Raw genomic sequence first — 12092 nt, forward strand, 5'->3', positions numbered from 1 at the left:
CTTTCATAGCACTTGTGGCTGTGTAAAAAGTGTAGTAAGTGCTGTGAGAGGGCGGCTGCTACAACTTATTTCTATTTCCAAAAGCCGTCTTCAGCATTGGTGGCGGGGCATCAAATATTCTTTAATAAAATCGTGCCACATGTCAATGCAAACAATAAAATCTGCATACTCGTAGAAAAGGAGTAAGGGCCCGCAGCCTATGCGTCTAAAGCTCTGCAGTATAGCAATACTGCATGTAGCAACAGGTTTTATGAATTTCAAATTCCGCATTTAAAAAAGTCTGATACCTTCTAAAAACCTTCTAATTTCCCCAGCTAAAAACCCGCAAAGTTCCCAGAATAATTACCACATTCCTGTTATCATTAGATTCATAAAATAGCATTTTCTACATAAATTCATTAAACTCTTCTGAAACACTAATCCATACTATCAAAATTATTTTGAAAACCCTCGAGCCATTCACTTCTCCTTTTTGTACATCTAAAGACAACTTTAAAATACTCGTATTGTTTCTTAAAGCACCAAATCTAATTAATAAATTATAGTTCTGTTACATTTAAACAATATCTTCAATAATTCATCCATTCACTTCTGTAGTTTCTTTAACACAAATTCATTATAATAATTCATATTATTTTAAAAGTTGAGCTCAAGGCCATGTCGCCATAGCTTGTAGTATGTATGTTTAATTAGATTAAGCTGTATATAAATAAATAAATAAATGTAAATATATAATGAATAATTATTCGTCACAATGCTCTCTGCAATTTGTTTTATATACGTGTATGTTAATAAATTATTATTATATACGTAATAATAATTTATTTGTGTAAATGTGAATCAATATTATGTTTATTTATCCGCCGAAAACAAATTTATGCATTTTAGCAGCAAGGATGATATTATTGTCGAAAATTAATTCGATAATACGATGTCGATTAACTACTAATAATCTATAGGATATGTTTTTGATCTGATGCATGCATTGTCTATTCCTTACATAGCTTTATAACTAAGGGACTAGTTTGTAGGGAAACAGATACTCATGCCTTCTCCCAGGAGTTGTAAACAGCAGATCCAAACGCATCTTATCGGCGATATTTTCTTTATTTAGTATACGGATATTGGCCAACTATTCATGGAATCGATGGACTTGAATTCGACCACACGATGAGCGCTTATCAACATAAAAATATTATACACCTTTCAATAAATGGATAGAGTCCTTTATTTCAAAAGGAGCTGACTTTTTGACATTTATCGTGTGCGCAGAATTGACGGTACGCCACCTCGTGTTTGCATTTCCTGTTTCAGAATCGAACGTACCGAAGGACACTGTTTCTTCAAGTATTTGTCCACAAGAAACTGCACATAATCTACGATTCGGCGATATAACAAGATGACCTTGAGACTGCGATTTGTGGCCGTTGAGACGGCCAGCGATATGCTCAGACTCAGAGACACTGTGGCAATAGCGATTATGAACCGTCTCCAACCGGGATATATTATAATGTTAAGGCCCGACATCTCTATTGTGTCCAAAAGAAAAGTAATGCACACAGCCTCGAGAGTACTCCACACCAGTACGATGCCGAACTCGGCTACGAGGAGGGTGAAAAGCGTTTCTATGACAAACTTGCCCCAGCCTGGAAGGTGGGACCAATGTTTGGGTATCACTTGGATATCATAGATGACATCCATTATGGTCGCATAGGTAATGTAACTGGCCAATTTTGGAACATTTACAAATCCATCCATCCGCTGGTGTATGATTATCGAGGTGTGCGTAACAAGGTGCACGAACGATATGAATAGTATGGGCAAGATGCTTGTCATTCTGATCTATGTTGACTGTGGGAGAAGTACAGAATCTGATCATAGCGCTATATGCGAGTAAAGTATTGTTGTCAAGTGCTATTTATATTTACCAAACACATGAAAATTTCCAAATTTTGCATTTATATTTTTGAGTAAACATTAAATGTTTCGATTGAACATTTTCTAAATTTAAGGACTGCTGATGTAAAACAAAATGTTTTAATGATCTGGAGGGCTGACAATTTTACATAATCAACGCCCATTATTCAATTGATCGGTTGTGTCTCTTCTTAAACAGGCCACATATTTATATCAAATATTTTATTCAGCCACGTCTCTCTCAATAGTACGAATATTTGTGAAAACTCACAAAATGGTGAAGCATGGCACTTGAGGCTTGGCTTGCCAGCCAACAGCAGGTCCTTGTTTAGTTTTCATAGCTTCACTTTTGACATCGTTCACTTAACATCCTTGCTGTGTGTTTGTCATCTGCCACCACAGTTTTGCTGCGCAGACGTTTAGTGTCCAACCGGAGCTCCTGTGTGTCCTGCTGTTCCTGGCTGCTCATCGACATTGATACGCCCACTAAAAAGTTTTGTGTTGCCTCTAATTTTTCTATTTTTGTCAAGCAGCTTACCGCCTTTGCTTCATGTTGCTATTGCACTCGCATATTTCACTTGACAAGGATAACGCACATCATAGCAGAGTGAACGGAGCTGCCTCAGGAAAACGAAGTGCTCCTTCCACTTGGGGCCGCATAAATTTTGTGGCCAGCAGTGAACGTAGCATAGACTGCAGCCATGGCTTATGTCCTGTCTGCCATTTCACTGCTGAAGTTTCCCAACTTCCTGATGTCCTTGTCTCCTTAGTTTGCAAGTGTCGCTGCTCGGGTCGCTATTGTGCACGCTCAAATTTATTTATGTTGTTACTTATTTTGCCATTTTGCAATGATTTGAAGCTTCGCAGCTGCACATCAGAAGCAGCAGCATCATCATCATCATCAGCATCAGCTTCAGCATCGCCAGCAGAAGGAGGCGCCATGTTGCGATTGGTCCTGCAGGCAGTGTAGGGTAGAAAAAGGTTTCGTTTAACCCCTTTTGACATGCACTTTTTGCAGTTATTGAAATCAATCTCTCATGTACAGTTGTTGGAGACACAATAAACATTGTATTTTTGGAGAAATGGGCGATTAAATAAAATATTATTTTAAGTAATTAGATGCTTAAGCTTATCCAATTAGATGGGCTTAATTCGTAAGATTGATAACGCTTTAGGCCATAAGTTAATATGGAAAATTTTAATCAAACCTTAAAGCAATTCACAAAAGGATGTTGAAAAAATTCCTTACTAATATTTATTCAGAAATATCAAGGATACTAGCAGCTAATAGTTCAAACTTTAAGTAGGTTAAGAATTGATCGTCAACTTTATTTTTTATCAATAAATAAATGAAAATATGTGTATATGTATGTTCCTTATAGACTCCTCAAGCGCTCAACCGATTTTGATCAAATTTTGTAGCAATATTCCAAACAGTCTAGTGGCTGATCCTGCGAATTTTCGTGGCGATTAGATAAGCAGAGTTTTTTTTTCGTGTTTTCTAATTCTTTTCAAGAATTTTTGTTTTCCGCAAAAGTTATTCCATCAATGGATTTTTTCGAATTACCTTCCATTTTTTTATACCCTGTACCCAAAGGGTACAAGGGTATATTAGTTTAGTGCGAGTGCACATGGAACACACAGAAGGAGGCTTGGTAGACCCCACAAAGTATATATATTCTTGATCAGCATGACAAGCCGAGTCGATATAGCCATGTCCGTCTGTCCGTCTGTCCGTCTGTCTGTCCGTCTGTCTGTCTGTCTGTATGAACGCAAGGATCTCCGAAAGTATAAGAGCTAGAATAACCAAACTTGGTATACAGATTCTCCTGAGACCGAGAAAGGACGAGTTTGTTCATTTTTTCTGATCCACCCCCCCACTCCCCCCCTATTAACGATTTTCTATAACTCCCGTAATTCTTGGAATTTTGAACTAAAATTTGGTAGTCACATTAGGTTAGTAATTATATAACCGTATACCAAGTCTCATTATGATAGAATGATCGGAAAGAAAGTTATAGCCATATAACCAGGCTCAATGCACACATACATACATATGTACAAGTACACAAACACGCATAGACACGATTCTGATGTAATTGTAAATGTATGTATGCATGCATGGAATATTTTATATTTAATTAGTTAATTAATTAAATTAATTTAGTTAATTAATTTAATTAAATTAATTAATTAATTTAATTACTTTTTTGTGGGGTGGTACAGGGTATTTAAGAGTTGAGCCTGCTCGACTTTAGCATTCCTTTCTTGTTTTTGTTTCAATATGAAAATAATGAATTCAATTTCCAGCTGACCAATTGCGAGAATTTCAATGATAAACATGGTTTATTTTTCGTGTTTTCTAATTCTTTTCAAGATTTTTTTTCTTTTTAAGTTACTCCATCCCATTTTTTTTGTTGGTTTCACTATGAAAATAACGAATTTAGTTTAGACTAATAAAAATGTCAATTAGATCATTAAAACAATCAAGTATGTATTTATGAAATACAATTATGCATGCAAAACCGTTAAATCCAAGTTGTGTTGAGAACCGAAGGCGTCCTAGAGCTAACAATTTTAGTGGCGCAGCAACAATTTCTTGTTATAGCAAGACATTGAAAGCTTATGAAAACGATATAAAGAAATGATTACAATTATCTGCCATCCGATTCATTTTGAGGATGACATTACATTTAGCCCAGTTGTTACCCATGGACATGAATCAACCCCGAACACGTAAAACTGCTGAATCCAATAAACTAGGCGAACATATGGGAGCACGATCCTGGAATCGCAACAACATTTTAACGACTTTTGGTGTTTGTGTCGTGTACGCGATGCTGCGACAGATTTTTCTAATGTCTCCATTCGAATCCTTTGGCCAGGCAATTAAATGGCATGGGCCAAGCTGCAAACGGATGGGAAGGGGGTGCAGCCTGCAAGGATAATTGTTTTTAGCTGTGTGCGTAAATGGAAATGAAATGTGCGACAAGCGAAAACTGAGCATGAGAACGAGAATGAGTGCGAGACTGAGACTCAGATGGAGATGGAGACTGGGAGAAGGCAGGGGAATTGTCATAAATTCAGCGAGAAACACGATTTGAAATGAATTATGTCTTATGATTATTAGACAAAAGACATGCATGCATGGCGCATCAAGGATACTAAAGCGCAATTATTAACATTTGTGCTGGAACAATTAAAAGCCCAGGACGACACTGATGAGAGTGCCATGACACACATAACACCTATGCTGTGCATGGAACTGTAAGGATATACATATAAGTGAAGAGGAGGAGGAGGAGAAGGCGGAGGGGGAGTGGCAGAGCAGCGCACAGTGTGAAGAACACATGTGCAATTGCCGCTTGCCGCCTTAATGGGCCATAAATAACAAGGACAACAATGAGGCGCAGCTTCTTCCTGTGCCGTTGATTTCGTCTTCTTCTTTTTTTCATTTTTCATTTGCTTGCTTGCACGCCAGGACACATAAAATTATTGCACGTCGACGTGCAGCCAATCGCAGTGTACATGCATGTGTGTATGTGCATGTCCTTCGTCATTCATCAACTTGCGCCCAGTCCGACTTAGGGGTGAGTCCTTACAGAGACATGAAAATGTTGAAATGCGACCGCCGCTTTTGATTTATTGTTAATTGAAAGCAACATAAAATGTTGCCAATAAAATGTAGCGAGCCTGATGAGCAAAATATCCACCAAAAAAAGGGGGAAAAAAAGCGAAGAAGGATAATGTGCTTTTGTGCGTTTGTGTTTTAATTGAAAATAAATCTTGTCAATTTATGCCGCGGCCAGACATATCCTGCACATTTTATTTGCCATTGCGTTTGCCATTTCTTTTCTGTTTTTTGTTATATTTATTTTCGACGTTCCACCAAATTGTAAATTACTTCCGCGGCATTGTTGACTCTTTGGCGCGCCGATTCCTTTGGCGCAAAAGGTGTTGTGCTTTTTTTTTTATTGTTGCTGCTCGTCCTCTTTTTTATGACGCGCAGAGAAAAAGCAAAATACACGGCGTCATACATCCGCCAGTTTTGGCGAGTCCCTTTTTAGCTTCTATTTTTTCTACGTTCTATTTGAGAGCTGAAGCAAAAAAATCTACATATAAATAAACATTAAAATATTTAGAGAAATAAAATTTTGTGTTGCCGGCTAGGTGAGCAACACCGAGCACTTGAGTTCTGGGTAAGTCGGTAGCTGTATATCCTGCAATATGACGCTATATATGTATATTTAGTTAAGAGCATGATAATCTACAAGTATTGTTGTTAATTAATTAGTTATGATCGTTTATTTATCGAGTCATACCTGTAATAATTTGAAGAGTTTTTAATACTTCTTACTGCTATAAAATATAAAAAAACTCCTAATTTGTTTTTTATCTGCCCTGCAAATTTTAAATTGTTTTTATCTACTTAGCATAAAATATAATTCTATGAATCTCTATAAATACATCCTGCTCACTGTTTTGTAGAGTTTTATGTCTATATAGTACTAGTTGCTTATCAAAATCATGTTCATCTTCAAAATACATCACACTGACAAATATCTTTTTAAAAACTTTATAAATGTAACCTGCTTGCTTTGCCGAACCACATGAAAACCATTTTTTGAGGCCCGATATGAATAATATAAGAATATTTAACTACATGCCACCGATCTTTATTCCAAATTCTGAAATTATATCAACAAAATCACCTCAAACCAATGCCTAACACAATATTGGACCTATTTCCAGGTTGAAATTTCCATTTCTTTCCTTAAATAATTTTGGAGAAATGTCTTTAAACAGGTTTATAAATAATATTCAAATGAGAACTTAGCCCAAAATTCGGATTTAAAAATATTTTAGCTCACTCGGCTCATATTAATTGAGTTAATAATTAAATTGAAATCAAATTCCAACTTAAGAGCTCAAGCTCTATGCTATATCTCTGAACAACTTTTGAGTGTTTTATAAACTCATTTTGAACGCATTTCAAAATACTGTGCAGAATTTAAACAATTATTTATTGATATTTCGAAAATCGGTTGGCTTTTGTGGTTGGCTTGTCATAGCACTGGACCCTGTTATTTTGTAGGGTATTTAAGCTCTTATTTTTTTCTTCCATATCCCTTTTTCTATTCAATGAAGCAACGGATATTTTGGCAAAGGAAAAAAAGAGTAATGCTCACATTTGTCTCCAGTTCTTTCCGTCAGCGTCCTTTGTTGCGAAAATACACTTTATTATAATTATGTGTATCGTGATGTTTGTTTTGTTATGCCATAATGTTGTCTGCCCTTAGACAGAGTTCCTCTGAACAGCGCGTAGTCAGATGTTCTATTTAAATACTTAATTCCTGGATTCCATACGTATTACATTGTGACCCCGTATAGCGATTCAAATCATCAAATAGTCATACTTTTCTATGCATTCTCGCTTCCACAAATCAAAGCTAAAAATCATTTAAACGGTTTTCAGTTGCCAAACACATCAATAAGCAGAAAGAGGACTCATTTGATTTGTTTGCCCTTGATATGGGAAAGTTTGAATTTATTTTGTCGCCAATCGGCGCAATGACGCTATTATGGGACATCCTTTGCGCCAACTATTTGTAGATCCTTCTGGCGCCACTCTGCAGTTCTTGGCAGTTGGTGGCGCACTGAAAATGATTTCATGTGAAGCGGTGATTATTTTCACCTAAAATGCGTCCTGCAGCAACGCAATTCCTTCAGTCTCGGTGCAAGGATATTTATGGCCATTGAGCGTGTTCCGCTCCGTTCTTACTGGACTCCACACTTGCCACACTGTCTTTGGTAGTTTCGGGAAGCCGTGCTCGCTGTCTTCCTCTTCTTTTTTTCTAGCCGTTTGTATTTATGTCTTCGTCTATAAATCCATGTCTTTGGGAACACACACGTCTTCATGTCAAAGCGTAGATTTATAATTTTCGGTTGCAATGCCGGACGAGGAACTGCAAGCGTCTCCCTCCATCTTTCCTCCCTGCTTCTCTTCGACTTCTGGCTTGCTTTCTAACTTTGAGCCTGCAGGCCAAAAAACAAGCAAGCCACACACGCATACACACAGGATGCACACACACACACACACACACACACACACACACTTGACTTGACTTGGCTCGTGTACGGGTTCGGGCTCGGTTCTGGGCTGTCGAATTTCATGAATTATGATTTTTGATTGAAGTTGAGTTATTGCGATTCAATTTATTATAAATGCGGTTGCCACTAACTTCGCTCCTGCCGCACCCTACCTTCCTCATTCTCCCTCCCCTCCCCCTCTCTTCCCACCCTCTCGAACGTGTTTGTCGCTGACACTCCGCCTTGGCCTGTGCCATCGCCTGCACAGGACATTGAACTATGAGTTCTTGGCGTGGCTGAGTTTTCCGCTATATGTCGCTTTGTGTGTGTGTGCCGCTTTTCGACACTTTTCCCAAATTTATTGCCGATTATTTTTACATTTCTTTTTCAATCTTCCCGCCTTACTCCACCAGCGAATGCATTTGTGAGTCGTGGCAATTATTTTAAACGTTTTTGTTGATTTTTCATTGATTTTTTCTTGTATGGAATTGCAAATTTGTTGCTGCCATCCATTTCTACGCTTTTCTGAGTTTCTTTACAGAGTTATAATATATTTTAGCCGCATTGGTTGTTCACCATTTTTCAGAGAAATATTTAAACAATAAAAATATTTGAAATGTATCCTGAGCTTAGTTCCTGCGAAATAGAAATTGAAATGTAAAACAATTTTTATTTTCTATATTTGTTTTTGATTTGATTTTCAACAACCTCGGGGCAAAGCTTATGATGGGGGATGCTTGAACTGCTAATTTTTTAGAATATGCATTTATTTTCCCACCCACATTGTTATTTTGCAAATCATATTGTGTCAGAAAATTGTACTTTTCTGTGGTAGTTTGTTTAATTGTCGCTTCATTAACAAGTATAAAGTCACTTTCAATTGAAACTGCAAGTCTAGTAAAATTTTTGCAGATTCCTAATACGTACTAAATACCCCACTATGATCTTTCATTAGATCGTCTTTGTCTTTATATAAGTAATTTTTTGAGATAATAGACAAACATAGTACTGCGATGTTTTTTGATCTTTATTAGCATTGCTTTTGTTACAAACAGGGGGTCCTTGGGGCGATATAGTAAATCAGAAATGAAATAAATGGTCGTGGATTTTTTAATGTGCACACACACGTACACGCACTAAGTTAGTTAAAATGTACTGTAATATATTAGTCTCGCCGCTGATTTAATTATTTAACAATGAAGTGCAGAGTGAAAATATGGAAATGTGTTATGCGCGAACACCAAAATATGGTCATAAACTCAAAAAAGCCAGCGGAGCGCTTTCAAAACAGAGATAGAAAGAGAAAGGCTGCGCCCGAGGAGGAAGTGGGTTGGGAGAGTAGTAAACAAATGGGTGCGACGTTGGCCAATCACCCGCTGCCCACTTCAGACAACCACATCACATTCAAACAAAGGCATCAACTGCGAAAGGGCGTGGCACTGGAATGGGGGGATGGGTGAGCGGTGATGGGTGATGGGAGCAGGAGGGTTGCTCTGTAATTGCAGCTACGCGCATAATTCATATCAAATGACCATTTTAAAATCCTTTTATTTCGGAGCGTCGAGCAGCCCGAACTCACAGCCAGCGACCAGTCAGCCAACCAACCAGCCAGCCAGCCAGCCAACCAGCCATCCGTACTCACAGCCAAAATATTTGAAATAATAATTCTTCGAGATAAATTACCCAAAAACAGGTGTGTGTGCGCATCTCTAAATTGCTATGGCCCCCAAACTCAAGCGCACTCGCTCCCCCACTCCCTCTCGCCCAGTGACTGTCCCTAACCATCACTACTATTTTAACCCAACGCGGGACAATAAAACACAGCTACAACTACTGAGTGGAGAAGGGCGACTGTCGTGAGTGCGTGACTGTAAAATGAAGAGCTTCACGACACTAACAAGTTGCAGAAGAATGAAGTTAAATGTTGGTACTTTTCGAATTTCTGATAATAGAGGCTGAATTACATTGGATGTCGGCAATTACCGATAATTACAAGTATATGCCTATGATTCCCACACTCTGGTACCACATATATCTGTTGCCTTCCTAGATGTGAGGCTACGAAATCTTCTTCTTCTGCTCTTCAACACTTCATACAAAAGATGTTGTAATTGCCTTTCTCTTTGCGAATTGAATCGTATATACCGAAGACCAAGATCTTTTGATTCGATTTTAAATCTGCAGATAATACTTTTTCACAATCGTGCTGCGATGCTCTTTTCACGCATCCATGCCTAATGAGCAATGCCACATTCAACAGCAGCACATCGTAGTTCCGAATATCACTCTATGGCTTGCTGACTCCGTCCCATGCATTCATCCAACTCGGCCGGCAGCAGTCGGTCAGCCGTCTTCACACTCGTTCTCGTCCTCATCCTCAACCTTGTCGTCGTCGTCGTCGTCAAATGGCAGTGGCGGATGGGCTTAAGTGCTTCACTGGCTGGCTGCTCGTCCTGCGTTTGGCATTTAGCATCAGGAAATAATGCTGACGCTGCCAACTAGCCATGTTGGCCGGACTGGGATGGGCCGGTACCGAAGCGGGACGGAACTAGTCGAGCTGGGCGATGTGGAGCAATCAGCGGCGTCTGCAGATGTGAATGCATGTCCATGTCCATGTCCCATGTCCCTCGTATCTGTCGTATCTCTCTGCTCCGTGCAGCGCTTGCGCCTGCTTTCTGTTGTCCTCATTAAACACACACACACAGACACACGCAGGCTCGCAACACATGAAGAGACAGACACACAAGGACACCCGCTCTAATGAGTTCCAGGCCCTTGCTCGCATATGTTGGGTGCACTCGTTGGCTGTATCCTCGTTGCGTTTCAGCTGGCAGCCCAGCCACCGATACTCCTTCTCTTACTGCTACTGCTGCTGCTGCTGGTGCTTCTCGTCTGCTGTGTCACACATCTGGGTGAAAATTATGGCACATTTCAAATAGCGCAACATACACTGCCACTTTTCGAATGGGATATACGTGCAGAAGGTTGAATGAGTTCGAATGGATACTCCAGAAAGATCAGATTAGTTAGCCAACCTGTTCAATCAAAAGGTAACTCTGTCTTCTAATATTAAAGCCATTTACCTTAGCTACTCGTATTTTATAAAAGTTTACTTCTAAATCTGGAATAGAGCTCTTAACTGGTGCCCATTGGCAAACATCGAAAAGGATCTAGGAGTGCACAATTTGAATGAGCAAGCTGCACAATACATGAGGAGTCTTCGAAATCATCCAAATGTTCTAGCAAGGCGTTTGCTGCCACGGCGCTTAAAAGGAGGACTTATAATGAAAAGAAGGCCTAAGAGGTCACACCCTACCGACCTTGCCAATAGATTCATATAAACTATAAATAATATGAAATGTAAATAGGTCTTAACTCCTAGTTTAAGCTGTAATTGTATTCTTCTATAATTTTAATTTAAGGTATTAACAGTATAATTCGTAAAAAGAAATGAATAGAGCTCGCTTATTGCTATTAATGAAGTCACATTTTTTTGGATAGGTAGATAAGTATTTCTAAAGCGACTGGCAGTAAAAGCAATATCTTGGCTGGCAACTTAAAAGGAATCATGACCGGACCCTATATACGAGCCCAAATCACAATTAATTTATGCAATGTTTAACAGGCAATATTTTCAATACTAATATAGATATCACATGTATTCATATATTTTCTGAAAAATCATGTTATTCCCTTAACTTTAGAAAAAAATTATTGTTTTTACTTCCACCAACAGTAACATTATTTTCTTTGAATGATTTTCTTAACTCATAACATAATGATTACGACATTTCAGTTGCTCTGTCATATGTTCTATAGGTAGCTTTCGGCATTTGGAAAACCTGTTGATAACTCTGTAGTGGAATTAGTAACATTTATGGATCAATTTTGGTTTTGGCACAATTTTATTTAGGACCTGCCCCACAATATTTTACTCAGCAGACCTGCCAAGAGTAGAATGAGCTGAGCTCTTTCAAATGACACTGTCGTACCATATTGTTATGATCATTTTGATCAGTATATACAAATACGAATAGGTTGGCTTATACACTATATAAGTATATAACAAAAGTTGGTACTTTCTA

General features: G+C 38.4%; 1 protein-coding gene across 2 annotated transcripts; it reads right to left on the reverse strand.

Annotated features, from left to right (window-relative positions):
* Window positions 1-1204: 1204 nt before the first annotated feature.
* Window positions 1205-1997, reverse strand: LOC115626112. 2 transcript variants are annotated; one of them, XM_030521366.1, is made up of 2 exons: window positions 1929-1997; window positions 1205-1871 (listed from the first exon to the last, which is right to left on the reverse strand). In XM_030521366.1, exon 2 carries the CDS (start codon window positions 1834-1836, stop codon window positions 1258-1260), a length of 579 nt encoding a protein of 192 aa, XP_030377226.1. In that variant the 5' UTR covers window positions 1837-1871; window positions 1929-1997; the 3' UTR covers window positions 1205-1257. The 2 variants fall into 2 exon arrangements, with proteins under 2 accessions (XP_030377226.1, XP_030377227.1); XM_030521367.1 differs by having other exon boundaries at window positions 1205-1851; window positions 1929-1991.
* Between the last annotated feature and the right edge of the window lie 10095 nt (window positions 1998-12092).

Source organism: Scaptodrosophila lebanonensis, unplaced genomic scaffold (genome assembly GCF_003285725.1).
Source record: "Scaptodrosophila lebanonensis strain 11010-0011.00,11010-0021.00 unplaced genomic scaffold, SlebRS2 tig00000080-arrow-pilon, whole genome shotgun sequence".
Classification (NCBI taxonomy): Eukaryota; Metazoa; Arthropoda; class Insecta; order Diptera; family Drosophilidae; genus Scaptodrosophila; species Scaptodrosophila lebanonensis.

Excerpts from the sequence above, each read along its gene's own strand:
- LOC115626112 (XM_030521366.1), bottom strand. The coding sequence starts at position 1,836 with ATGACAAGCATCTTGCCCATACTATTCATATCGTTCGTGCACCTTGTT.